The sequence below is a fragment of the Athene noctua genome, chromosome 24, assembly GCF_965140245.1.
Source record: "Athene noctua chromosome 24, bAthNoc1.hap1.1, whole genome shotgun sequence".
NCBI classification, from domain to species: domain Eukaryota; kingdom Metazoa; phylum Chordata; class Aves; order Strigiformes; family Strigidae; genus Athene; species Athene noctua.
In genome coordinates, this window is record NC_134060.1 from 3,255,184 (window position 1) to 3,279,852 (window position 24,669).

The 24,669-nt window shown below is 51.8% G+C and overlaps 2 protein-coding genes across 3 annotated transcripts; one reads left to right on the top strand and one right to left on the bottom strand.

Moving 5' to 3' along the window:
- The first annotated feature begins 5,885 nt into the window (after positions 1–5,885).
- Positions 5,886–19,534, top strand: CAP1 (cyclase associated actin cytoskeleton regulatory protein 1). Of its 2 annotated transcripts, XM_074925900.1 has the most exons (14): positions 5,999–6,023; positions 6,820–6,872; positions 11,345–11,457; positions 11,790–11,890; positions 12,512–12,589; positions 14,449–14,592; positions 14,692–14,777; positions 15,318–15,423; positions 15,531–15,708; positions 16,382–16,569; positions 16,775–16,898; positions 17,000–17,082; positions 17,599–17,742; positions 18,113–19,534. In XM_074925900.1, the coding sequence occupies exons 3-14, from the start codon at positions 11,364–11,366 to the stop codon at positions 18,194–18,196; spliced, it is 1,410 nt and encodes a 469-aa protein (XP_074782001.1). In that variant the 5' UTR covers positions 5,999–6,023; positions 6,820–6,872; positions 11,345–11,363; the 3' UTR covers positions 18,197–19,534. The 2 variants fall into 2 exon arrangements, with proteins under 2 accessions (XP_074782000.1, XP_074782001.1); XM_074925899.1 differs by lacking the exon at positions 6,820–6,872 and having other exon boundaries at positions 5,886–6,023.
- On the bottom strand, positions 18,551–24,602 carry PPT1 (palmitoyl-protein thioesterase 1). The gene is made up of 9 exons (XM_074925901.1): positions 24,495–24,602; positions 24,059–24,168; positions 23,193–23,320; positions 22,847–22,917; positions 21,888–21,990; positions 21,704–21,794; positions 21,135–21,233; positions 20,853–20,924; positions 18,551–20,460 (listed from the first exon to the last, which is right to left on the bottom strand). The coding sequence occupies exons 1-9, from the start codon at positions 24,586–24,588 to the stop codon at positions 20,338–20,340; spliced, it is 891 nt and encodes a 296-aa protein (XP_074782002.1). The 5' UTR covers positions 24,589–24,602; the 3' UTR covers positions 18,551–20,337.
- Between the last annotated feature and the right edge of the window lie 67 nt (positions 24,603–24,669).

Genomic DNA, 24,669 nt, shown 5'->3' on the forward strand with positions numbered 1-24,669 from the left:
ACAGGAGCACCACGCTCCTGCGGCAGCAAGGGTAACACAGAGGGGAAAAGCTGGAGTGAGTGCAGGGAGGATGCACCAGAGATGAAGCAGCCACCCGTACAGCTGGGGCAAATGCCTGGTGTGAGGGGACTGGGCTAGCTCTGCTGCTCTGTCCCCATGGCCACTGCACTGGGGGACAGGGCTGTTGCCTTTTAAGCCCATTTGTCACACCGAGATGTGTGGGGTCAGTGCCTGAGTTGAGAGTGGCCCCTCTGCACAGGGGGGCTCAGAGGAAGGATGGTTCATCCTTTGTTCCACATTTGGGTACAAAGAACTGGAATGAGGGTGGGGTTTTAAAAATAGCCAGAGGGATTAGACCATAGCTGGGAATGCTTAACTGGGCCCCACTCTGCCACCGCAGTGTGGGTGATGGAAAGAAGCAAAAGGGATGATGCACGGAGCCTGGGAGCTGGCTTTGTGCTGAGCAGAGGGCAAGAGGCAGCTTTAACCAGGGCCTGGGTGCCCCCTGCTCTCCCAGGGATGGAGCTTGCAGCAGAGGAACAAGGACTGGACAAAACAAGGGGAACAAAGCCAGGGCTTTCTGAAGCCCCAGTGGCAGGGCAGGTAGGTGCCATGTGCACTGTCTGCAAGAGGAGGAGGAGGAGGAGGGCAGCAGCGCTCTGGCCAAGCACAGAGCTGGAGATTGTCACAAATGTACTGACCTCTGCCCTGCTCCTGCCCGGGTTTGTGAGGAGTCATCCTGGCCATTGCTATGACCTGGCTGCCTCCGAGGGGTGTGGGCAGCCCTGCTGTCTCCAGGGATTTGAAAGACTGCTGTGAGATTTTCTTCTCAGAGTTTCAACAGAAGTCGGGGACATTTTATTCTTTGCCTCTTTTTTTTTTTTTTTTTTTTTTGGCTCTGTGGGGTTCACGAGGAGTCTCTGTTCAGGTCTTTTGCAGCAGGCTCAAGAGACCAAAACCATACTGAGCCTGAACCAGGGTCTGGACATTCCTAGCTGAGCACACCTCTTCTATTTGAGGCTTTTAAGAAAATAGATGGGGGGGGGGAAATGACCATGGGAGGTGATAGCACTGAGGCCCCAGGCAAAACTCCAGCCTTGAAGCAGAGGCCGTGTCTTGCTTCAGTTGTGATTACAGAGGGCTTTCACTCCAAGCATGAAGAAATCTTCTCTGACAGGGGAAGTCTGCCTGGCCAGCAATGCACGGGGAGATGCTGCCTTGCACCTACAGCTGGCCTCAAGCAGCAGCTGTGCTACAGCTTAATCGACACTAACCTTGATGATGATGAAGCAAATGCACCCAGGCATCTGGGAGGCACCTCCCTGAAGAGCTGGAGTTACATGGCTGCTGCCTCCTCCACACGCCGCGTGAGCCACGGGTCGGGGCTGATGTACAGGCAGCGTTGGCCCTGTGAAATCAAAGCCAGAACATGGAAAATGCAGGGTGTCAGCTGTGTGCTCAGCACCTGCTGAGCTGATGCCTGCAACAGCATATGGGCTGGGGCTGTGCTGCCCAGAAACCATATGTGGGTGCCGGTAATCAGCCCCGAGTCCCAGCTGATGGGCTTTAACAGGCCAGCTGGGGCCAGGGGCTTGGGGAGCATTCCCCTGAACCTGGGGGGAGCTGCTGCCCATGCTGGAAGAGAGCAGAGGGTTTCTGTTCTGCTCAGGGAACCAGGTTGGCTGGTCCCTTTTGTTCACAAAGGGAGGAGCCTTTCACTGTGCATCTGTGAAGGTGCAGGGGGGAGCAGTGGGGTTTGAAAGAGCCTGTCAGGGTGCAGGCCCACGTCCCAGCACCCAGGGCTCGCTCAGCAGGGAAGGCAGGCTGCTGTGGGCACCCCTCTCTCCACTGACACACATTACAGTACATCAGTGCACCCAAAACCCTTCCCAGGGCCTCGGGAGTCAAGCTGCAAGGCTCCCCTTGAGCCCTGGGGAAACCAGCTCCCAGTGCACGTGGCTGAGCCTGGACTGGTGGGCAGCTCTGCCTCTCCTGCAGCACAGAGCTCTCAAAGGGGCAGTTCAGGAGGATGCTGCCCTGGCCACACCACAGGGCAGCACCCAGGTGAGCCAGTGACGTGCCAGCAGGGATGGATGTGCCAGGAAGAAGGTGGAGAGGGAGCTGGGAGGTGATGGGGCACAGACAGACCTTCACCCCAGCCACAGAACACTCCTTTGAGGAGGTGACTGCAGAGGGGACAAAACCAAGCCAACGTCAGTCAGTCGTAGCCTCCAAAGGGCAGCACGTGAACCTGCAAAATTGGGCTTACAACCTTTGTGTGTCACCAAAGGTGGCTTTGCCAAGATGCAGATCCCTTCCTGGCTGAGGCAGTGGGAGGCAGCAGGAGTGAGTGGAGGGGCAGTCCCCGAGGTGAGAGCAGCCACACTGCATCTATATACCCTACAGGGGATAAGTGGAAGTGTGAAAAGTCTCTCCTTGCAGAGGGTGAGGAATAAACTCCCCTCCTTATCCTCAGGGAAAGGGCAAAAATCCTTGGGTTTATCTTGCAGCAGGAGAGATGTGTGAAACATTCAAACAGGTTTTCCTTCGTCCCCGGGGCTGGAGGGACCTGCGTGCCCCACACTGCAGCAGAAATCACCCAGGGCTGGTTTCCCAGATGCTTCAAGCTGAACCAAGCACAGGCTCCCATGGAAAGGGGTGTCTGACAGCACAACCACCCTGCTGTGCTGATACAGTCTCTAGAGGGGCTGCATCAGGGAGCAGATCCAGCTGGAAATTAGCTTGGCCTGCGAAGCTCTGGGGAGAAGCGGGATTGCTGGTGCTGTGGGTCAGGGTGAGCAGGTCCACCTCCCTGGCACGCTGATCCCCAGGTGTGCTGGGATCTGTCACCAGCTGGGGAAGGCAGAGTTAACCCAGGCCAGCTGTGCAGCCCAAGGGGTGCAGGACAGAGGCATTCAGCTGTCTGCCAGGGGTCATCTTGTCTGTGTCACCCGTCTGAGGTCACTCACTTTGTCTGCAAACAGAGACTGAGGGCACCGACCTATTTTGGTGGGCTTTAGTTAATGGTTTACAAAACCACTGTTGCCAAGGGTGTAAGCAGCCAAGGTGTTACAGTACGTGGCCAGAAACTAATGGGGCAGTGAGGTGGTTTCCTGATACCAAGAAACTCCCTTTTCCCAGGGTTGAAGCTTTGCTGGGAAATGAAACGTTGCATGCCAGGCGGCACTCAGGCTCAGCCTTAACCAAAAATGTCTCGAGGAGCTCTGAAAGCACAGGACTGCCTTAGCCCCTGCCAGGATTCTGTTTGTTCCTGCAGAGGAGTCGGAGGCTGCTGAGCACAAGGACCTGGGCTGGATCTTCAACAAGTGCCCTCCTCACACCACAACAGAGCAGGGACAAGTGCTCTCATTTGGCTGCAAGAAGTCAAAGGGCGCTGTCTAGGGAACACACAAAGGCATTTTAGACATATCATGGCTAAAAAAAGAAGCAAATATTCCCGTGGAGGAAAGGGGCACGAGGCACCAACCAGCTGGCAGCAGCATGCAGAAGCTGTAAGCTTTTCCCTGGAGACAGGACAGTGATGGCCACAGGCTGGCATGGTTTAGGGGCACTGGGATCCCCCACAGAGCATTGACCTGGTTTATAGTCTTCCTGTAAACCGGCAGGTCTTCCATGACCCAGCCTTACCAGGAACTTGATCTTTGTTCCTTTAGGAGCCATATTCAGGTGACTGGACCCACCCCAGAAGCAAACACACCGGCCTGGGCCTGGGTTGAGATATCCCCAGCGAGCCATGGTCTTCCTCTTCTCCGTTCTCAAGTTATTTCTAGTTCCTCTCCCCGGTCTCACTTCCTCCTCACGGATGCAGCTCAGGAGGACAGCTCCTGCCTGTGCTGCCCCCAAGGATTACTGGTCCCCCCCAGCGCCAGTGAGACAGGACAGGGCTAGTGCTTCATTGCTGTGACCATTTTAGGATGCTATAAAACCTAAAGAAAAGAGCTGGTTGTACTTTATTTTCTATTTTGCATCATGTCAGTTGATCCTAAGGTGTCTGGTCATGATGGAGACAGCTGCAAGAGGCAGATCAGGAGTTAGCAGGGTGGAAAACGAGGCACAAAAACCCAGAAAACCACGCAAACAGCATCAGTGACTGCAGGGAGCTGCTTGTCTCCTCTATAGGCTTCAGCCTAGCTGGGAAGGACGATACGAGGGCAGCGGTGCAGGTCCTGCTTGGCTCCATGTGCTTTGGCAGGGCAGCAGCTGGGAGCTGGGGGGGGCTGCACAGAGGGGAGGGGGGCCAGTAGTGAGCTGCATCTTCACCAAGAAGACACATAACTCCTCTCCACTGGCTGCTCCGAAAAACCAAACCCTCCCGGGGGTTCTGAACGCCTCCCCAGCTCGCAGGGAGCGTGAAGCCAGAGATGACAACCTCACTAGATGTCAGCAGAGCCACGCTCCTGGTGATCCCGCTCCCAGCCCTCGGCCCATTCCAGGCTTGGCCCCACTCCCGCCTGGGATCCCCAGAGAGCGCCCGGATCTCCGCTCGGGAGCTCGGCGGCGGACAGGCCCCGCTTCCCCCCTGCGCGGCGGCAGATGTGACCATCTATGGTAGCGGAGCAGAGGGAAGGAAGCGGTGAGAAAGTCACCCGACCTCGCTGGGTTTTCTCCTCCTTCCCATCCTGTCAACGCGTCCCAGCCCTCGCCGGGACAGATGCTCTGTCTGTTTGTCTGCACAGACCCCCAGCTCCAAGGGCGGCTTCAACTCCCTCCCCGGGGCTGCTGGGACACAAAAACACAGAGCAAAGCCCCAGTCCCTCACGGCAGGCAGGGACAACTGCTGCCCTTTCTCTAACCACGGCAGCAAATACCTTTTCAGAGCAAGCCCTGCCCTAATGGTAAAAGCAAACAGCAGAGCCTTCTGTGGGAACAATCCCATGTAGCCTCCAGGGACCTCTTCCTGACTCCCGAGTTACGTTTCCCCTGACTGTCCTGGTCTCAGTCTCTCCAGCAACAAAGCCGGGACAACAATATTTATATCCCTTCTGCCAAGTGCTTCAAGATCCTCGGATCAAAGAGGTTCTGTGAGCACAGGGCTCCAAAGGGCTCCGTACCCAGGGAAGCACAGGAGCCTTGCAGGAGTTGTTTGATGTTCGGGGTGAGCCGGCACACACCAGAAGTAAAACTCTCTTTGCTGCACACAGTCAGCAATGACAACCACCCCTGGCACAGAGCCCCCCAGGATTTACCCTGAGGCGAGGGTGTAGCTTTTTTCGATGGTCAGCAGTTCTCCAGAGGGAACTTTTTTCCATCCTGTACCCACCAGATGGAGCTTGGAGGGGTCTTGACCTCAGCTGCCCCCAACGCAGTCAGATACCATTTGGGAAGACCCGATGTGCCCCTTCCACCCCCTCCTGGCCCCAGCACAGGCCACACCGCGCCCCAGCCAAGCCCTGACTCTGCAAGACTGAGCCGATCCGCCTCCCCACGGGGGGCTCATCCCACCCAACCCCACCCCAGGGGCCCAGGGCACAGCCCCCAGCCACACCTCTAGGGCCCCAACTCCCAGCCCAACCCTTCTCTCGGGGGTCCCGTCTCCTCCCAGCACCCCAAACCACCCTCAAGCCCTCTCAGGGGGTCTCAGATGTCCTGAAGACCCCAACATCCCCTCCTGAGGGGTCTGCAGCCCTCCCCCAGACTTGCCCTGGGGGGGTCCCGACTGCCCCGCTGGGGCTCTCAGCCTTCCCCCAGACCCTCTGTGGGGACCTGGGGCACCTCAAGGATCCCGGACCACCAGCCCCCGGCCCTCCCTGGGGGTCCTGGGCCCCATCCTGACCCTCGCCCCCCCCCCCCCAGCACCTCCGTGGCTCCACCCCCAAGCGATGCCTCGCCCCCCTCCTTCTCCGGCCACGCCCCCAACCCCCCACCAATCGCAGGGCGGTGGCCGCCTGAAGCTCCGCCCCGCGCTGTGCGTACTTCCGGCGCGCGGGGCGGGGGCCGGAAGCGGCGGGCGCGGGGGGTGCTGGGCGGCGCCGGGCGCGGCGGAGCGGGAGCGCGAACGGGAGGTGAGAGCCGGGGCGGCGCGGGCGGCGGGCCCTGTCCCGGGGCTGGTACCGGCGGGAGGGGACCGCTGGGGGGGAGCCGCCAGCGGCAGCGCCGGGGCCGACCGGGAGGCGCCGGTGAGGGGTCGGGCCCGCCCGGTTGATGTGTGGGGGGGGCTCGTCCGCCGGTGTTGGGGTCGCGTTGGGCGGGCGCAGGGAGGTGGGAGCGGCTCCCGCGGGCTGTTGGGGGTAAATCCGTTAAACGCGGTGGTTTCGGGTTAATTCATCACGGAATGATGAAAACTCCCCAGTGGGGCTGTTACCGGGGGCCGCTGCCGCCGTACCGTGTGGTACCGTGTGGGGCAGCTTCGGGCCTCCGTGGGGCTTCCTGCGCCGAGCGGAGGCGCTTCCTGCCGCGGGGGCCCGGCCCGGGGGTGTCTCTGCGCCCGAAATCTGCCCCGGGGCGGCGGGGGGTACAAATCACCGGGGGCTGGGCCGCCGTGGTCCATCGCTGCTCGGCCCTCTGCGGCGGGGTTCGCCGTCCCGGGGGGGGGGGGGGGGGGCTGTACCTGCCCCCACAGCCCCACTGAGAGGCTTTTAGTCCTGTTGGTTATGGCCTCTCTGGCTCCGTCCCCTGGCAGGCGGGGTCGGGGCGTGCGGGCGGCATTCGGTCAAAAGCCGCCGCTCCCCGGTGATGCGGCGAGCGGGAGGGTCGGAAAGCGGAGGGGCCGGTGCGTTACCGGGGCCGGTAGCCGCTGGGTGACTCGCAGGGGCAGGGAGGTGTGTGTGCCCAGATGATGCATCCAGCTTTCTGCGACAGGACCGATCTGCCGCAGCCCGAAGCGAGGATATTTCTGCAGTTTGTGCTCCCAGGTAATCTCCGTCTCATTGGGCTGGGGCTAGTTCTTGTCTTTAGCCTGTTGCTGGCTTTTCTTCTGCCTTTTTGAGTTTCGATGGTGGTTAGGATTGGATAAACCTGTAAGTGATTGCTTTGGATTTTGTGTTGCTGAAATGAAAAAAACCGCTACGGACGTTTCATGTGTCAGGTCACGGGATTTTTGCGCATCGGATTCTGGAATTCTTCGAGACTTGAGCTATAGATACACGTCACTGAAAAACCAGGAATCTGTGGCGTCGAGAAACTGCTGTATTCCCTTTCTCTTTCCGAGACGATCCTTGTGTCCCCGGAATATTGCTGAGCTTTCTGAAAGCCAAAAATATCCCCTATTATTCATGTAACAAAGTTCAGCCAAGCAGCCTCTGCTTGAGCAGGCACGGCTCAGGAGGGATGCTGACGAGGGGCGATGCTCTGAATTCCTGATCTGGAGCTTGGTACTGTGTCCAATTTAGCTTAGATCTGAGATCCTCAGTTACTTCCCTGGTGGATTCATCGCCCTGACAGGGAATGGAAATGAGAGGAGTGTAGCAACAGAGTCTGGCGAGTGCAAATTTTCTATTTCATATAATTGTGATTGAAAAGGAGTCCTTGTGCTGGCTGTAGTATAGAGCAAAGTGATACTTTAACTGTCTCTTAATGTTTGATTAAAAATACCAAAAACCGCTTTTAATGACTTCAGTAGAACTTGTTATTTGGGAGAGCTTAAATAGGGTCCAAGTGGATTTTTTTTTTTAAAGCACTTCTGATTTGCTAAACAAAGTAGATCTGAAATACCAGAAGTAGACACCGTGGGTTCTGGACGAATGTCAGCAAGTATTGTTGTACTATAAACAGCAGAGATCTCTGTCTTGGCAGCTGCTGGGACTAGCAGTAGCTGTCTTGTGTTCGTGGCTGGTCCTGACAACTGACTAAATTCAGGCATTTGTGTCCTGTCTTGCTTCAAATAATTCCTTACTTGATGAGCTGAACTGTTTTAAAAAAAAAACAAAAAATCTTTGGACTTTTGGAAGATATAAATGTTGGAAATCATCTGGTAGCTGATCCCCTGAGATATTCCAGTGTCAACTCAGAAATAAACTGTGGTATGTTCTTAATTTAGTCGCCCCATCTTTATTCCTTTTGCCTGTAGAAACAGGAAGTAGCTGATGCAAATTTCGTGTGCTGACAGCAGTTTGTCAGGCTTCACAAAAGCTGAATCTAAACAGAGGCGTAGGTTTGACTTGCTTTGGCTATAAAACTAACATTTGCGTCTTCCAAAATGTCTAAGTGAGGACTCAGGTTGTGCTGTCTCAGGCAACCGGAAGAATTTAATTTCTGCTGGTTTTATGAGCACTTGCTCACTCCTTTGAGGACCTGTCTTTGGCTGAGAGACACCGACTCCTTGATAATGCTCCAAACAGGAAACTCTTGCTGCGTTGTTATACAGGATCAGCTTTGGGATAGCTAGTGTTTTTACAAAGAAAATCCCTTCCCTTTATTGCTCTGATCAGTATATCGAAACAGTCTAGTTGTAGCTGAAAGCCTCTTTGCTGTACAGTGTGTTCAAAACCATGCTCCCGAGCTTTGATGGAAATAAAGGCTAGTTAATAGGTTAACCAAATGTGCTATGAAAATGAATGGACTCTCTGGCCCAGGGTGAAATATGTTTGATGGGAGTCCATAGCTTCCGCTCCATTGGTAATCAGAAGTTCAATTGAATTTAAACAAGACCTAGATTGAAATCCTGCAGTATAGTCCCAAAAGGGAGCGTTTCATCTCAAGCTCCACGCCTGGCAGCTGGAGAACTCTAACCCTCGGCTGCACGGCACAGCTTGAAAGCCTTTCTCATTCCTCCTGAGCACAGGACGATGTGCTGGACAAAAATGAGTCTTCAGTGATCTGTGTGTCTCAGCTTCCTCTTTAAAGAAGGCAAATGAGATGAGATTATATGTACTGAGATCTGTGAAGTCAGTTTGTCACTTACTGACAAATTCTTCTGCACTCAAAGTGACCAAACACTGTTTAGATGTAGCTCAGGTCTGCTTTGTGATGCTGGTTTGGTTGTTTTTTTTTTTTTTTTTCCCCTTGCTAAACGTTAATCTCTGGATTGCAAACTCAGACTGCCAATGTTAGTTACAACTAGATTTTTTATTTCATTCTGGATGGGTATGTAGGTAGCAGAAAGAACTGCATCCACGGGGCAAAGAGCATAGTAAGGGTGAGTCAGGATAGCTTGAGCGAGGAGTGACTGAGCTATGCTGCCTGCTCTAGGACTTTGTGCTGCCTCCACTTAGTTCTGATTTTGCTACCGGTTTACCAAGTGACTTATCTTGCAACTTGTCCTAATGCTGCCCATTAAACAGAAATTAAAACGAGTTCACCATCTGCCAGATAGCGCTACGTTTACAAAGCTGGTGCCAAGCTCTGTGAGTTTATGGCTTCTGTCAGGAAAACCCAGGAAGGACGTGTCAAATGGCAAGGGGACTGGAAGGAACATGAATCTCAAGGAACCCTTTCTTGTTAGGGGACATTAATCCCGACAGCACATTTAGAACTGATGCGATCTGCTCCTCGCAACAGCGTGTTTTATTGCGGGGGGTCGGAAGCAGCTTTCCATCTGGACTTTCTGGTTTGTAATCCTGATTTGAAATGCAGTTTGTGACTCGGTAATGGGGCTGATCAGATTAGAGCCTCGTGTGGAATGTGGTGGGGATCAGTGGTGCAGAACAGCAGCTTTGTCTGCCTGAAGCTCAGTAAACCTGGTGTCCTTCCTGAAACCCCTGCGTTACACCCCTCTAGCTTGCTGTGCTCTTGAAGCATGGGAGTTTCTTTAACAGGTGGCTCTTTTGCGGGGGAAAAAAAAAAAAATCACCCTTCTTTTAGTGTGCTGGGAGCGGGGGAGGCAGAGCCCAGCTCTTGGCTGCGCTCCCACTTGAAGACGTGAGCCCCATTCTGGATGCGTCGTCCTCGGCTGCAGCAGAGCGCTGACGATCCTGTGGTCAGGATTTCTACATTGTACAGAATTTTAAAAAAAAAAAAAGGTATTCATTGCTGTTGATTATATGGGTGACCGCCCACAAGTTTCAGCCTCTCTGTACTTTTTTTATATCTGGAAGTCATCCAGTTACTGCTGTCCAGTTTTATGCACAGTGGCTCTTCTGGCTCACTCTTGCACAGAGAAGGAAACCACACTCTTCCTCTAGGACGGGGGGTGGCCTCTCCCCCCCATCAGTGCTGCTTCTCATGCAAGCAGGCAAAAGAAGGGTGGCAAACGGCCTTGTTTGTCTTGTGACATCAGTGCTGCTTGTGACTAATGCTGGATCTGCCCCACATCCTTTGGAAATTGGGTGAAAACATGCACTTTGGAGCAGGGTTGAGAAGACTTGTGAGCAAAAGCAAAACCCTAGTTAGAAACTTCAGGTTTTGTTTCTGAGGGAGATCTAGCATCAGTTCATCGGTGCAGCTGGGTAAACCCTGCCTTCCTTTTTTGGGTGTGCTGGGAAGGACCTTCCCTTCCAGGCAGGGTTTTGAGCTCTCGCAGACTGTTGCAGTAAGAAGGAAGCTGTGTCCAGGCTGTAGTCGTGATTCATACTCTAAAATCTTTGGATGAGTGGTGATAAGATAAAAATGCAATTGGTGACTTGCTGTTCCCTCCCTGCATTCCCTGTGCATTAGTGTGTTTGGAGTGTGACTTGTCTTGTTCCTTGGTGCAGAGTCTCTGCAAAGCAGTAATTAATGGAAAGTTTATATGACTTTTAAGACTTTTGCAGATGAGACACTGCAAATGATTTACGTACCTAAATCTCTTTCCTGTGCAGAGTCTGTTCTGCAATTCAGATACCAAAGCCTGCAGAGGGAGAGGATGAACAGGGGCACATTGTAGTAGAAGCCACGATGCTGCCTTTGCTTCTGCAGCTGTTCATCTTTGCATGTGCCAGGGTGGCTCATTCTGCACGCTGATGCTCTGTACTGTAGCGAAGCTGGAGTTACAGATATTCCTTGGAGGAATTCAGGACTCTGGGAGGTCCCTGCAGATGCAAACCCAGAAGTTCTAACCTGAAGTCTGTGAACTCCCAGTGAAGCAGTTGTACTTGATTTGCTGTATGGTCACAGCTGGGACTTTGGCCAAGCACTGACTGCAGTGAGATTCTGTGCAGGCTTCTGTTTTCTTGAGTGGTGTCAGTACAAGGTTAGAAAATGTAAGTTTTAGTGTCCTTGTACATGTAAGAAGTCCTTACAATGGAATAAGACTGTGGCAATAGAAAGTGGCTGTGTGCATGGCTGTTATGTAATCCGAATGTTCCTGCTAATTTGAGGGTATCTTGCTACCCATCATCAGGGTGCTAGGTAGAAATTATTCTTCTGGAACTGGTAGAGCTTGTACCAGACAGCAGTTAAACCCTCTTCAATATTTGGCCTATGAGTTTTATACCGTCAGAGGACACGAATAATTCTTCTGTCTGTGCAGGTTGTGGACAGCGGTAGATATGGAAAGACTGGTTGAACGGTTGGAGAAGGCTGTGGAGCGCCTGGAGACGGTGTGCCAAGGACCTGGCATGTGTGGAGATGTCCCTTCCAAAGGTGAGGCCCAGAGCACGCCCCTGTCACCTCAGGGGAGTCCCAGTGCTGAAGCCGGGCGGTGCTGCAGCGTCAGGTGCCGGCAGTAGCTGTGGCAGAGCGGGTGGCACTCGTGTGGGGCGTGCAAAGGGCTCTCGGATGAGCTGCCAGCGTGCAGAGGGGAAGTGAGTTTTGCAGCAGATGCTGTGCAAACGCAGAGGTGCCTGCGGTTACCATCCTGCTGAGATAAGGGCTTCCTGTGCCTGCAACACTCCCCTGGTCTGCGTTCAGCTGCGTGCTCGGGGCTGAGCCTCCTGCCTCTCGGTGATACCTGTGCTCTGGTTCCTTCTCCGCAGGGGTGGCTCAGTACGTGCAGGCTTTCGATGCCCTTCTGGCTGGCCCGGTAGCTGAATACATCAAGATCAGCAAAGAAGTTGGTGGAGATGTGCAGAAGCACGTAAGGACTCACGTTCTCCTCCCTCTGCTCTAAATAGATGTTGCTTGTTCTTCAGAGCTGTTAAGGGCTAAGTTTGCTGTCGGTGTTTGTGCTCCTTGAGCGCCGTATTCTAGGATGTTTATAATCCCTGAGGATTCAAAACAGATGCAGATGCATGTTTATAATCCCTGAGGATTCAAAACAGATGCAGATGCATGTTTATAATCCCTGAGGATTCAAAACAGATGCAGATGCATGTTTATAATCCCTGAGGATTCAAAACAGATGCAGATGCATGTTTATAATCCCTGAGGATTCAAAACAGATGCAGATGCCCAAATAACCTCCAGCAGATTGCCACCTACACACAGCCCCCAAATCAAACCTCCTTCTAGAAATCTTGGGCAGTCAGGTGTCTAGCTCTCTCTGTAGACTTCGGTGTGTGCCTTTGGGAGGCCTGTGCACTACCCAGCCCGAGAGCTGTTGCACTCTTGTGAGTTTTCTCAGAGGGTGGGTGTCTCTAAGAATATGTGCTTTGAGATCAGTGTAGCAGCTTCCTTACAGACTAGGAACTCACTCAGTGAGTGACTGTTAGTGTTACGCTGAGTACAAGGGAAGTGCTCTCATGTTTTTCTCTATTAGGCCGAGATGGTTCATGCGGGCTTGATGAGCGAGAGGGCGCTTCTGGTGATGGCGTCTCAACATCAGCAGCCAGCAGAGGTAAGTGTGGGGAAATCACATCTCAGAAACCTTGTATGCTCTTACCTCGGAGCTGGGGATGACTGCAAGTGTAGGGGAATCTGGGCCGTTGCAGCTGCTCCAAGCGAGGAACCGGAGGAGGACTGGTGGCACTTGCTGAAAGCGTGAACTGTTCCGTGTGCTCACCCAAGACCGGGCAGGATTCTGGAGGTTGATTCTTAGAGCTGCGGAACTGTCGTTTTCCAGTCATTAGAGCAACAAGTTTTCTGTAGCTGTCGGAGCAGCTTGTGAGTGTCATCTCACAGCGTCTGTCTCGAGTTTCACCTGGCACCAGCACGGCGCAATCACTGTTCCCTGAGATGCAGCTTGCAGACAGGAACTTATCACAGACAGGAGCCACAGTGGGATTTGCCTAGAGCATGCTTTTCATTATGTGATGCTTATAGACTTTCAGGCATCAAACTCCTGAAGTATAACAGACACTTGTCTCTACTGAATGGCCTCTGAATAATAGCTAGGCTTTTAGGATTGATTTGTCCTTAGTGAGTAATTTAACACTTTACCCTAGGCTGCCGCTTCTCAGCAGGATGTGTGACTGAGAATCTGATCCCGAATGCATTGGCTTTTCCCTGCTGAGAACTGTTTTTTCCTGAGCAACAGGATCTCACCTGGCTTTTCTTTGCAGTTATTATCTACCTCAGTCATGGCTTCTACTGTTACATTGTGGTAGCTGGATTTCTGTGCTACTTTTCTATTCACCACAAAATAGATCTGCATCTTTTTCCCCAAACTCAGCACTGGAGTGTGGTTTATCTTTCACCAGGCTTGCTGGGACGCTGCCCTGCATAGTCTCTAGTCTGAGAATCTGCTTACAAATTCTACTGACACATTATTTAAATAAAGGGTTATGAACAAACAACAGCCTTAATCTAGCGTAGGTCTTTGTGCAGGTTGTCTTGCAGGAGTCTAGTCAGTTCTGGAGTAGACAGGTTGAAAAGCAGAATGTGTGAACTCTCATTGCTAGTGGCAAAGAATTTCACCGTCGTGTTACTTGACAGTGGCGCTAGGCTGGAGCTCCTGGCAGCCTGGCCAGTGATCCTTGGAACCTCTCTGTTTTCATCTAAACAGAGGAAGGGACAGCAAATGGAAAAGCCGAGGCTTTAAAAAGAAAGTTTTGCCCAAATTTGTCCCTCGCTGCTGCCACCAGCAGGAGACTTTCTGATCTTAAAGGAAAGAAGAGTTGCATCTCTGGAAATGTGTAATTGGCTGCTCTGCTCTGACCGCAAAAGACTTCTAAGCACTTTCAGTCAGCATTCCAAGTGGACAGCACAAAGAAAAAATCCTACCATCCAAATCCTGAAGGCTTGGATTGACTTGAGAAATAACTTGAATCCTGAAGTTTAGCTTGATAGGGTGACTTGAGAACTTGCTGCGACTCAGATGGGAATGCGGGCTGTAGATCCCAGCCTGCAAAAACCTGCATAGCACCCCTTTCTCTGAGGGTTTGTACGGGAGAGGAAAAATTTGACAAACTGTCTTGGAACAAAAGAATTCAGGAAAGGCAAATGCTATTTCTGTCTTCGTTACTAACAAGCTTTGTCAGTGTCTCTTGGATTGAACATGAGTCACAGTTCTTGGCGTACTCCCATCGTACCAATCCAGTTGGGAGCTATGACTTCAGCCCTGGGGGAGCTAGGTGGTGGGATCGAGCTCTGCTCGTGGGGAGGGCCGAGCCTGGACAGGAGCTGCAGCAGTAACTTGTGCCAGTTGGAATCTTCCTCCGAGTGACCATCATCTCAGCAGAGCCACCCATGAAGATGTGCAGCCATTCCAGAGCAATACTAATGTACTTCATTGCTCTTGTCTCTCTTGTCCTGCAGAATGCGTTCTCATCGCTTCTGAAGCCGATTTCAGAGCAAATCCAGACGGTGCAGAATTTCAGGGAGAAGAATCGTGGTAGCAAACTGTTCAATCACTTATCAGCAGTCAGCGAGAGCATCCCCGCCCTGGGCTGGGTGGCCATGGTAAGAACTCCAGTGGGAAGTGGTTTCCTTGGGCTGGTGGGAAAAGTCTGGCTGCTCCCTGGTCAGCTCTTCCATGTCAATGTGTTTTTTCTTCTCTAGGCTCCAAAGCCTGGTCCTTATGTGAAGGAAATGACTGATGCTGCCATGTTTTATACCAACCGGATCCTCAAGGAGTACAAGGATGTGTAAGTTCACCTTCTCTCTTAAGTATGCCATTGAACACAGCTAACAGGGTGTGTAGGGGCTACTCCAGTATCTAACCACAGCTGCCTCGGTCCTTAATTCATTCTTCTTTTTAAAGGCAGGATATATTTATAAAGCCTCACCTAGCTGTTCTTTCCTGATCCTTAGGGACAAGATTCCTTGCACTCCTGCTGCAGCTGGAATCTCTGATAGCAAGTGCATTGCTGCTCACTCTTGTCTCAGCATCATCTGGGGGCTGAACCATTTCCTAGAGCAGCAGGTTGTGTCTGGGGAATGGGTCTTGTTGGAAGTACCAGACTCCCCAGTTAAAATGGGTCAGTCGGGGCACAGAGCAGGGCTGGGGCCGCCTGCCTGCAGCTGCCAGGTTAATCCTGCAGCTGGAACGCAGTGCTGGGGGTGTGAGGCTGCTGTGCTGCTCCAGGCTGGGTCTTGCCTGTCAGCCGAGAGGTGGAGAGCTGTAAAGAACTGTAGTCCTTGGGTTTTAATGGCAAATGCACCTCATGATCTCCTTGTGTCCTCAGAGATAAAAAGCAAGTGGACTGGGTGAAAGCTTACCTGAATATCTGGACAGAGCTGCAGGCCTATATCAAAGAGTATCACACCACAGGGCTGACCTGGAGCAAAACAGTAAGTGCTGGCTGCATCTGCAGGAGCTTCTTAGACGAGTATTGCACGATTATTGCAGCAGTTATGGAGCTTGTGCAATTGCCTTTCCTCTTGCTGGCCTCTTACAGGGTCCTGTAGCAACAGAAGGGACTAAATCACCGTCTGCTCCCCCAGCGGGAGCTGCGCCTCCCCCCCCAGGCCCTCCCCCCCCACCTGCTCCTGCCCCCACGAGCTGCAGCACAGACGACTCTGCCTCCCGCTCCGCGCTCTTCGCCCAGATCAACCGGGGAGAAGGCATCACCTCTGGTAGGTGGAAGTAGCTCGGGGCAGGAGGGCAGCCACCAACGACGGTACTGCTGTGCTGCGAATCCTTGTTTTGCTGCTGTGGCTCAACACACCTGCTTAGGAAGTAGGTTTGCAGTAACAAAAGACCCTCTGGTCTGAGGACGAGGCTGTGGGAGGCAGAAGCAGCCCTGAGGCAGTTCACAGAGACAAAGGGAGTACATCTGAGAGAGAATTCTCAGTCTCATCTGTCAGGTGTAGCAAGCGATCAATCTAGCTGGAATGGAGAGAGGGAGCCCTTTGGCTGCTTGCACATCTCCAGTACAAAAGGTGCCATTTTTCACCTATTCATATTTGCACAGAACTTCTTTTGCGTGTTACCTGGTTCACGTATCAGGACAGACATCAAACAAAGGTGAGGTGCTTGGCTTGGGGCTTTTTCCAGCTGCAGAGTGAAAAGAGCTGGTGCCTTCTGGTCCTACAGTACATCTGGTGTTCTCATCAATACTGCATCAGTGTTTCTTGCTTGCTCTTTCACTTGCTGTCACTCACTCTTGGGCTCAGCTTAGACCCAGCCTTAATTTATTTGCATTTTGAAAAATGTTACCATGCTGGTGGCTGTAATTACTGCTGTCTGGTGTTTGTGAAATGGCATTCTCAGAGGAAAGCTGCATCTCGGGTTTGATTTCTTTTGCAGGCTTAAGACATGTGTCAGATGACATGAAGACCCACAAGAATCCAGCACTGAAGAACCAAGGGGGTCCTGTGAGAAGTGGACCCAAACCTTTCACTGCTCCCAAACCAGCCTGTAATGCTAATCCCTCACAAAAAAGCTCTCCGAAGGCCCCTGCATTGCTAGAATTAGAGGGCAAAAAGTGGAGAGTGGTGAGTGCCTGGTGTTGGCATGAGGGGGTTGGAGGGATGGGAGCTCTGTAACAGGGGAGGGGGGGGGTGTCTCCTGAAGACCTTTCTTGTAAGAAGCACCAGCCTGAAGGTGCTGCAGTTTGCTTTTAAAGAAGCTGCCCTGCTGTTCTCATGGATTAATTGGTCTGCGTTCCAAAAATCAAGTGTGTTTTTCCTGCCTTTTCAGGAAAACCAGGAGAATGCCACTAACCTGGTAATCAGTGACACAGAGTTGAAGCAGGTAGCATATGTTTTCAAGTGCACAAATAGTACACTCCAAATCAAAGGCAAGATCAACTCTATCACCCTCGGTAAGTGGAGAAACCCCAAAAACTGCTTCTAGGTGCCGGGGTGTATGTGTGCAGAAGGCTGAATCTCCAAAACCTTTCTGTGACCTGCTCTGTCTTTGCAGATAACTGTAAGAAGCTGGGTCTGGTGTTTGATGACGTGGTGGGCATCGTAGAGATCATAAACAGCAGGGACGTTAAAGTTCAGGTGAGTGCCTACAACCTGTTCTCTGCCTGCAGTGTGACTGCTGCACTGTACAACAGGGCGTCTGTAGCATCTGCTTCTTGGAGTAGTTTTATTTCTGGAACGGGAATGTGCATCTGTGGAGAGCGTTTATGAAACACCATCTGTCCTGCTGCTCTGCAGCTCTCCTTGCCCAGCAGCTGGGAAAGGACTGAAATTTGCCTCGCTGAGCTGCCTCAGGGCTTTAGGTAGAAGATTGGTCTCTTGAGATGGGCGGCAGTAGAATCTACTCTGATTCCAGTTTTGGTATCTGATTTGGGATGGTCAGCTTGCCCAGTGTTTGCTGTAGTTTTAGTCTAAAGAGACCAAACCAAGAAATAACTTCAGATTTTTGCCAAAGGTGGGAGTATTTCAATCCAGCTAGTCTGGGGTGGTGAGGGGTTGGGGTCAAACCTCTTGCCTTGAAGGCAGGCGTGAAAGAAAAATGTCGTGGTTGCCTGGTTCAAGCTCCTTTAACTGTTGCTTTGACCACTCTGGTAGGTAATGGGTAAAGTGCCAACAATTTCCATCAACAAGACAGACGGTTGCCATGTGTATCTGAGCAAGAACTCCCTAGACTGCGAAATCGTCAGTGCCAAGTCATCAGAGATGAACGTCCTTATTCCCACAGAGGGTGGTGACTTTGTAAGTGTTAATTCTAAAATCCCTGGGGAGATCTGCTTGGGGTTGGGGTAACACGGGGCAGAATTAGTATTTTTGAGCCCTGCAGGGAATGTCAAGTTACAGTGAGGTCTGGAGGGACAGTTCTAGACTGGAGGTTGCAAATGATGACCAGATGTTAAAAACAGCAACTCAAGTCGTTTGTCTTTATAGTGAGATGGTTTTGGGAGCTGCTGTTTGCTCGGGATCTCTCAGGGGCAGAACAGGCAGTGTTTGTGGTACAGGAAGGGACCCAGCATGTATCTAAGAAGAAATGCCTGAAGCAGTGGGAGTAATTGCTGGTCTCAGTCATAAACTGATTTTTTGACAATGGATTTCTATTTTTACCCTCCAGACTGAATTCCCTGTCCCAGAACAGTTCAAGACAGTGTGGAACGGTCAGAAGTTGGTTACCACTGTGACAGAAATCGCTGGCTAAGCAGAAAAGCTCCAAGGCTCACACCCTCCCCTGGCCCTGCTGTGGGACAAATCTGCTTTCAGATGATTCTCTTAGATTTCTTGTACCTTTCTGCTCTCAAACTGCTTCTCTTCTACCCGAGAGACACAGCTACCTGCCGTCACTGAAATACCTCTGCCTGGGGTGTGGTGTAGGTGGCGGGTCAGTGATTGTCCACATCTATTAGCAGGAAGGTGTATTGGTTGGGTTTTTTTCTCCCCTTGTCTGATCTAACTGCACCAATTGATCAAGTCAGATTTTCGGTGAACTTCACAGCCAGTACTGGCAGTTGGCTTTCAGAGTGTTGTTCGGGTTTTTTGTTTTTTTTGTATTGCCTTTTAAGCAAACTGTTCATGTGAGAGGAATGTTGTCCCCTTCTTAAAAAATAATGGTCTGTCAGGGTCCAGAGTACCCAGTTGCTATGGCAGATGTCTCAAAGTCCTGGAAGCTGCTAATTCCAGCTCTATGGAGCTGGTGGCATTACAGGACCTGGGAATGGCTTTGTTGGACCAAAGGCTGAGGTCCTGGGCCATAGCATTCCACCCTCATTTCTCTTTCATCATTCCTACTAGCTCAGTGTATTTCTGATTGTGCCATGACAGGAGGCTTTATATTAACCAGTGCCACAGGAAGACTGCAGTGGAGTTAACGGTGGTTACCCCCCCACCAGCAGTCTGGCTGGTAGCTTGGAGCTGAGCACCTCTTATTCCGTGAGCCCTCCACCCTCAAAAGGGAATCTTTGCCCCAGGGCTTCCTTCTCAGAGCAGCTGAACTCAGGTTCAGTCTTCCAGGATGGTTCTTCTGAACCTGTCCCCTTCTGCAGAGGAAGGGTCTCCTTCATTCCAGGGTCAGTAGTGCAGTATTGTCAAATACCCGAGTCGGATCAGGTGGGTTCATCACTCTCTTCCTCATCTGCCATCAGTCCCCATAAAGTGAATCCTCTCGGCCTGCCCCTGCCCCTGTTGCTTGGCTCTTTCCTTTGGTGGAAGCTCGTAGCCTCTGTTCCAGGGCCCTGGAGCAGAGTGATGGATCTAAGTCACACAGTACTGTACTGACCCATAAAGGGAGCTGCACGTGCTTTGACCTTCATTTTTCCAACGCCTCGGGTGGCATAAGCATATCTTAAAAGCATTTCCTCTGTAAAGTGTCAATGTTCTTTTACTCTAGGACGAAACTTACAAAAAAAAATATGCAATTTTTTTATTTTGAGACTGTCCTGTGACTTGTACTCGTCTTCTCCTGAGGCTTGTGAAAAAACCTTTCTTATGTACTTAAGATTATACAGAAGATAGAATAAAGTTAATGCCAACTTGCTCATTACAGTGGCTCTTGTTTGCTCTTTGGGGGCACACAGGACCTCAGGGAGGATGCTCCTCGCTGCCTGACCCTGCCTTGACTGCTTTGCACACTGTCCCCCCGGGGAAGTGTGGACTTTCCTCAACTCCCCTCAAACCAAACTGGCGGTAGTTATCAAATCTCACCTCTCTTTTTAGTTGGTTAGATGTAAAGGTCTTTATTGATTTCAGTTGCTGTACAAAAGTGCACAAAACAAGCCATTAGTTGAAAACTGTTCAAGCTGTTAATACCTGCTTAATCCAAATCCCTCCTTTTTCCCCCAAAAAAACCCTAAATTTGGCCCTTTCCCCATTTGAAGGAGAGGCTGCGCTGTTTTCCCTCCGCATACAGCCCTGTAAATCTACTTGCTGCTCCCCTTAAGAGGTGCGGCCTCCTTACACTAGTGCTCTCGGTTAATACTGCTGTTGTGACCTGTGAGGAACAGGCGATGGGGAAAACGCCCCTCTCGTGGCAGATAATCATTTTGCCAGTGCCAAGTGAGCTGCAGCTCTGAGAACTGAAGGAAGATTTACCGGGGCCTGTGCAGGATGGAGTGCTTCAGGGTTAGCGCAAGGCCCAGTCCACCCACACTGCAGCATAATCGCATCCAGACAAATCCCGGGCTCTTACTGCAGCGTGGAAGTGCTGAGCTACACCCCTTCTTCTTCCCCTTCCCCAGCTCCCCGCAGGTTTGCACGCAGAAAGTGCTGTTGCACAGTAGCAGCTGCATTAACTACAGTGGTAGACCCTCCCCAGTGTGCTCTCTCCCAAGGTGCCTCCCCTCGGCTTCACTGGAGGAAGGGGAGGATAGTGGTGTAAAACCACTCTTCAGAGAAGTGCAGGTGATCCCCTTTCACCCCCAGGAACACCAGTTTTCCTGCTTTGTCCATCTCCTGCAGCCCCAAGCGATCCTGCAGAGAGAAGGATGCCCGTAACTTCCCAGGGCCCTGCCGTGGAGGAATGCCCCGATGGTCAGAGAGTGCTGGCAGGCTGGAGGGGTTCACCTCTGCTCTTCAAAGCTTCTCCTCGTAGAGGGGGGGAAAGCTATTTGGGATGCTTTATACAGAAAGCTTTAAAAAGGAGCAGAGTTCATTGAACACATGCTGAAGGAGACAACCACTGTAATTCCCACTGGCCTGGAGAGAAACCCCTTCCCAAACAGCTACTGGTAAGAGGAGGCGATGCCCCAGGAATGGCAGAGATGGTGAGGAGGGCAGAGGTGTGGGGTTTGGAGCTCCTCAAGGCCCCAGAGACACCACAGAGTGGAAACAGCAGAGACCCCTCAGCCCCCAGCAGAACGTACCTCTGTGTACAGCGAGGTCTCCTTCAGCGGGATGGTCTCCTTGGCTTGGCCGCTTTTGTAAAACCCAAACCACTGTTGGAATAAAAACAAGGGAACGGTTTCTGAAGGGCTGCCAGGGGATAAGCAGGCTTTCACCAGCTTGTGCTGGTGACAGCGCACTATCAAGCCTGTGTTTGCATTCAGCCTGCTCCTTGCCACCCTCAAGTTCTGCCACCAAAGGACACACCAGAAACAAGCACCAAAAACGCCACCCAAAAGCAGCACCCGCCCTGCCTGCCTCACCTCGGAGATCGGAGGATCGACCATGGTATCATTGAGAAATTTCACCATCACAAACTTTTTCAGAGCCATCAAGTTTTTCTTGTACGTCTCATTGATGCCCTGGATGAGAGCAGCAGAGAACAGACCCAAGTCACCGGAGAGTCCACTGAGGGAAACCACCTGCAGAGAAAACCCTGGACAGCAGCAGCCGTGGAGGCAGGAATATGTGTTTTTGCCAGCAGCCTCCCTTGGCTGTGCTCGTGGCATCCAGGCTGTAAAGAGGGGGTGGCCTCCCCCACTGTCCCAGGGGAGAGAGGGGATGCACCCACTTGAAAGGTGACGGGTGAACCGAGCACGTGGCATATTCTACACCAACGGCTCCGGAAGAGTGTGGTGACGCAAGAACTGCTCTGCCATGGACAAGTCTCACTCATCAATCTACCAGCAAAAACACTTTGTATGCTCCTGGCACGCAGGGCAAAAATGTTCCCCTCTGACCTCCAGCTAAACTCCTGCCAGGGAGAGCTAACACAAATAAACTCAGCGCTAAGGATTCTGCTCTCCTGTTACATCATTAGCCAGGTCCTTACCCTCTCCTGATTTATGTCAGCCAAAAAGATGCTGTTTTTCCTGTAGTCCTCCTCCTTCAGAGGGTCGTGCCAATACTCTGCTTGTACCAAGCTGGAGAACAGAAAAACCAAAGATCAGAGCGGAAGCCTGGCGCTGCTCATGTGGGCCCGGCTGCCGTCACTGCCGCCCGGTGACTGTACTCACTGCTCCTGAACAGCTTGTGTGTAGGCGCCCAGATCCAGCGTCTTCCGGATCCAGTCACAGATATGGGAGCTCTCGCCAGGACAGCGTGGCAACCCGTACACCCCTGCAGCGTGGAGACGTGGAACAGCTCCCTGAGCCAAACTGAAATCCCTTAATCCCTCCGGCTGGTAAAGATCCAACCTCTTACAGAGCAGTGGCAAGAATTACCCAGGGAATCAGGCAGCCTTTAATCCTGCAATCTCATTAGACAGCCCTCCTGGCCCTGGGCTCTAGTACACACAAAGATAATGGTTGGTGTTCTCGAGCTGAGGGTATTGCTCTGGAGAATGGGGGCATGCAGACAAACCATCCGGCTCGCCTGGTGCGTTCCCAGAAGGTCTCAGGATGGTTCCCTACGACCCTTCCCACTACGCTATAAAGAAATAGACTCAAGCCATGAAACTTCTCAGGGGAGAGTATTTGAAATTCATTGCCAGCTGCTCTTAATTGTACACCTCTTAAATTCCATTTCATATTGCCTCTTTATTAATCTGCTGCAAAAATCAGTTCCCTTTCCTTGGGGCTTTAGGCTTCCAAACACCGATTGCAAAATATCCTTGTGACCCAAAAGGTTTAGTTTCACAGAGGCTTTGCTCTGTAATTAGTAATTTCTTCTCCCAGAACAACTAATCCCAAGTGCTTCCAAAGTATATAGGAATTCCACCCAGGCAATAAGTTGTCTACTTACAGAGGCCCCTTCTCACTGCCATTAAGCAAGACCAAGACAGACAATAATGTAGTTGGCTAACAACTGGGCCAAAGCAGATCACCAGATTCAGACAAGAACAAAGGGGCAGCTTAATTCAGAAGAAAATGGTCAGATTTTAGGAAGAAGCCCAAAAAAAAATCATTCCTCCTGCCAACAAGAGCCCCCCACCCTTCAAGACAGTTAGGAGTGTGATAGTTTCAGAGGACACTACCTTGGTGCTGTCCCCCAACGGAGATCAAATTGAGCATGGGAGGAGAAGGACATCTCTGGGCCACTGCCCTCCTGTGGAGAAAGAGGGAGGAGCTGAGCTGGCACTGGCCTGCCCAGGCCACCAGCGCTGGTTCCCACAGAGCTGCACTTTGGTAAGGTTTGCAAAGAGAATTAACCCCTCCTGGTAGGAGGGCTACAGGGAAACACGTTCTTGCCTCCTTTGGAGCGTTCCTAACTTTATGAAGGGGTTTGTCAGTTTACATCTGATTAGTACTTCAAAAGAGTTTTAAATCAGAAGCTAAAGCCCAACGAAAATGGATGGAAATGGAAGAGAAGTGTAAACTTACAGGAACTGGCCTCCTTGGGAGAAGCCCATTGCGTTGTAGCCTCCTTTCAGGCGAGGGTCCTTTGCGAGCTGGCTGCACACTTCTCTCACTTGATCATTCACATTCATAAAGAAGCTGTTCTCCATATCCTGATGGATTAGCAAAATTAGAAAGTGTAATTTGTCCCTTTATGATGTTTTACGCTATTTTAATCTCTGCAAATAGATTGGTAACAGTTCTGCTTTTGGAAGAGGACCTTAACTTTCACAATGACAGAAGTGAAATTCAAGTTTTGAGACTTCCCTTCACCACATCTTTGTTCCTACTCTGCCTGGCAAAACTGTCTCATATGAAAACAGTGACATTTCCCCAAACTTCCTGACAGTGAGTCCCTTCAGATTTTGTGTGTGTGTATATATATAAAGTAATATATAAATATTATATATATACAATTAAAAAAATAAAAATCAAACTTCTCCCATCTTCTCCAGATCCCACAAAATAACACACATTGCACATTATCTCAAGACACTATTTAAAGAAATTCTGTAGGGCTACATAAAACTGTCAAAAAACATGAAGGCGCAGAAGAATGTATGTTTATTATACTGAAGATGTATGGTGAATAAGGCTAAATCAGTGGATTTTCATATTAATCCAGTTTAGATTAGGGATTTGGGTTTCCCCAGTTCTTTTCTGCAGGTATTATCTAGACTTTATTGGTTTCTACCTGTCAAAGCTGTTTACTTCACAAAGAAGAAAAAAGTGAGCAGGGAAAGCACAACACGAATCCTCGTGGAATCGTGTTAATAACAGACTGCAGTAACTATCGCCCGCTGGCCACCGCCCTGCCAGGCAGAAACGTGAGTGCCAGCCGAGGCAGTTACCTGTATCAGATTGCTTCCAATCTTGAGAGACAGGACATAAATCCCTGGTATTTTATTCTCCACTATTTTCTTAATGTAGCCCATGCTCTGTGGATTGCAGCAACTGTCTCCTGTGAGGGAACACCGCGAAGCACCGTCACGCCACCGCCCAGGCCCTCACCTCGCCTCCACGATCACACCGGGACCCACCCCCCCCCGCTGCAACGGGGCCAGGAGCTGCCAACGCACACACGGACCCCGGGGAGGAGGGTCAGCACCTCCCGGTCTCCGCAGAAACCCGCAGCCCAGAGGAGGGGGACACCGGAGCGGGGCCGGGGGCGGCCTGCGAGCTCCCCTCGGGCCTGCTCGGGTCCCAGCACAGCTCAGCCCCGCCGCCCCGCCCACAGAGCCGTTACCGGAGGATCGGCGCCGCCCCCCGGTGCCGCTCCCGGCTCACCCATGCCGTGCCAGATAACCAGGGGGACGGCGGCAGCCGCGCAGCGCAGGCACAGCCCCAGCAGCACCACCGCCGCCGCCCTGAGCGCCGCCATCTTGACTGGGCACATGACCGGCGCCCGGCACGGGTCAGGCGGCGGGGGCGTGGTCTGGCGGGGGCGGGACCAGTCGGGGGC

Excerpts from the sequence above, each read along its gene's own strand:
- CAP1 (XM_074925899.1), top strand. The coding sequence starts at position 11,364 with ATGGAAAGACTGGTTGAACGGTTGGAGAAGGCTGTGGAGCGCCTGGAG. Across the intron at positions 16,899-16,999 it reads GATCAACTCTATCACCCTCG|ATAACTGTAAGAAGCTGGGT; the intron begins GTAAGTGGAGAA and ends CTGTCTTTGCAG. Across the intron at positions 17,743-18,112 it reads CCACAGAGGGTGGTGACTTT|ACTGAATTCCCTGTCCCAGA; the intron begins GTAAGTGTTAAT and ends TTTACCCTCCAG.
- PPT1 (XM_074925901.1), bottom strand. The coding sequence starts at position 24,588 with ATGGCGGCGCTCAGGGCGGCGGCGGTGGTGCTGCTGGGGCTGTGCCTG. Across the intron at positions 21,795-21,887 it reads ACACAAGCTGTTCAGGAGCA|CTTGGTACAAGCAGAGTATT; the intron begins GTGAGTACAGTC and ends TCTGTTCTCCAG. Across the intron at positions 21,234-21,703 it reads CTGACATAAATCAGGAGAGG|GGCATCAATGAGACGTACAA; the intron begins GTAAGGACCTGG and ends GCTCTCATCCAG.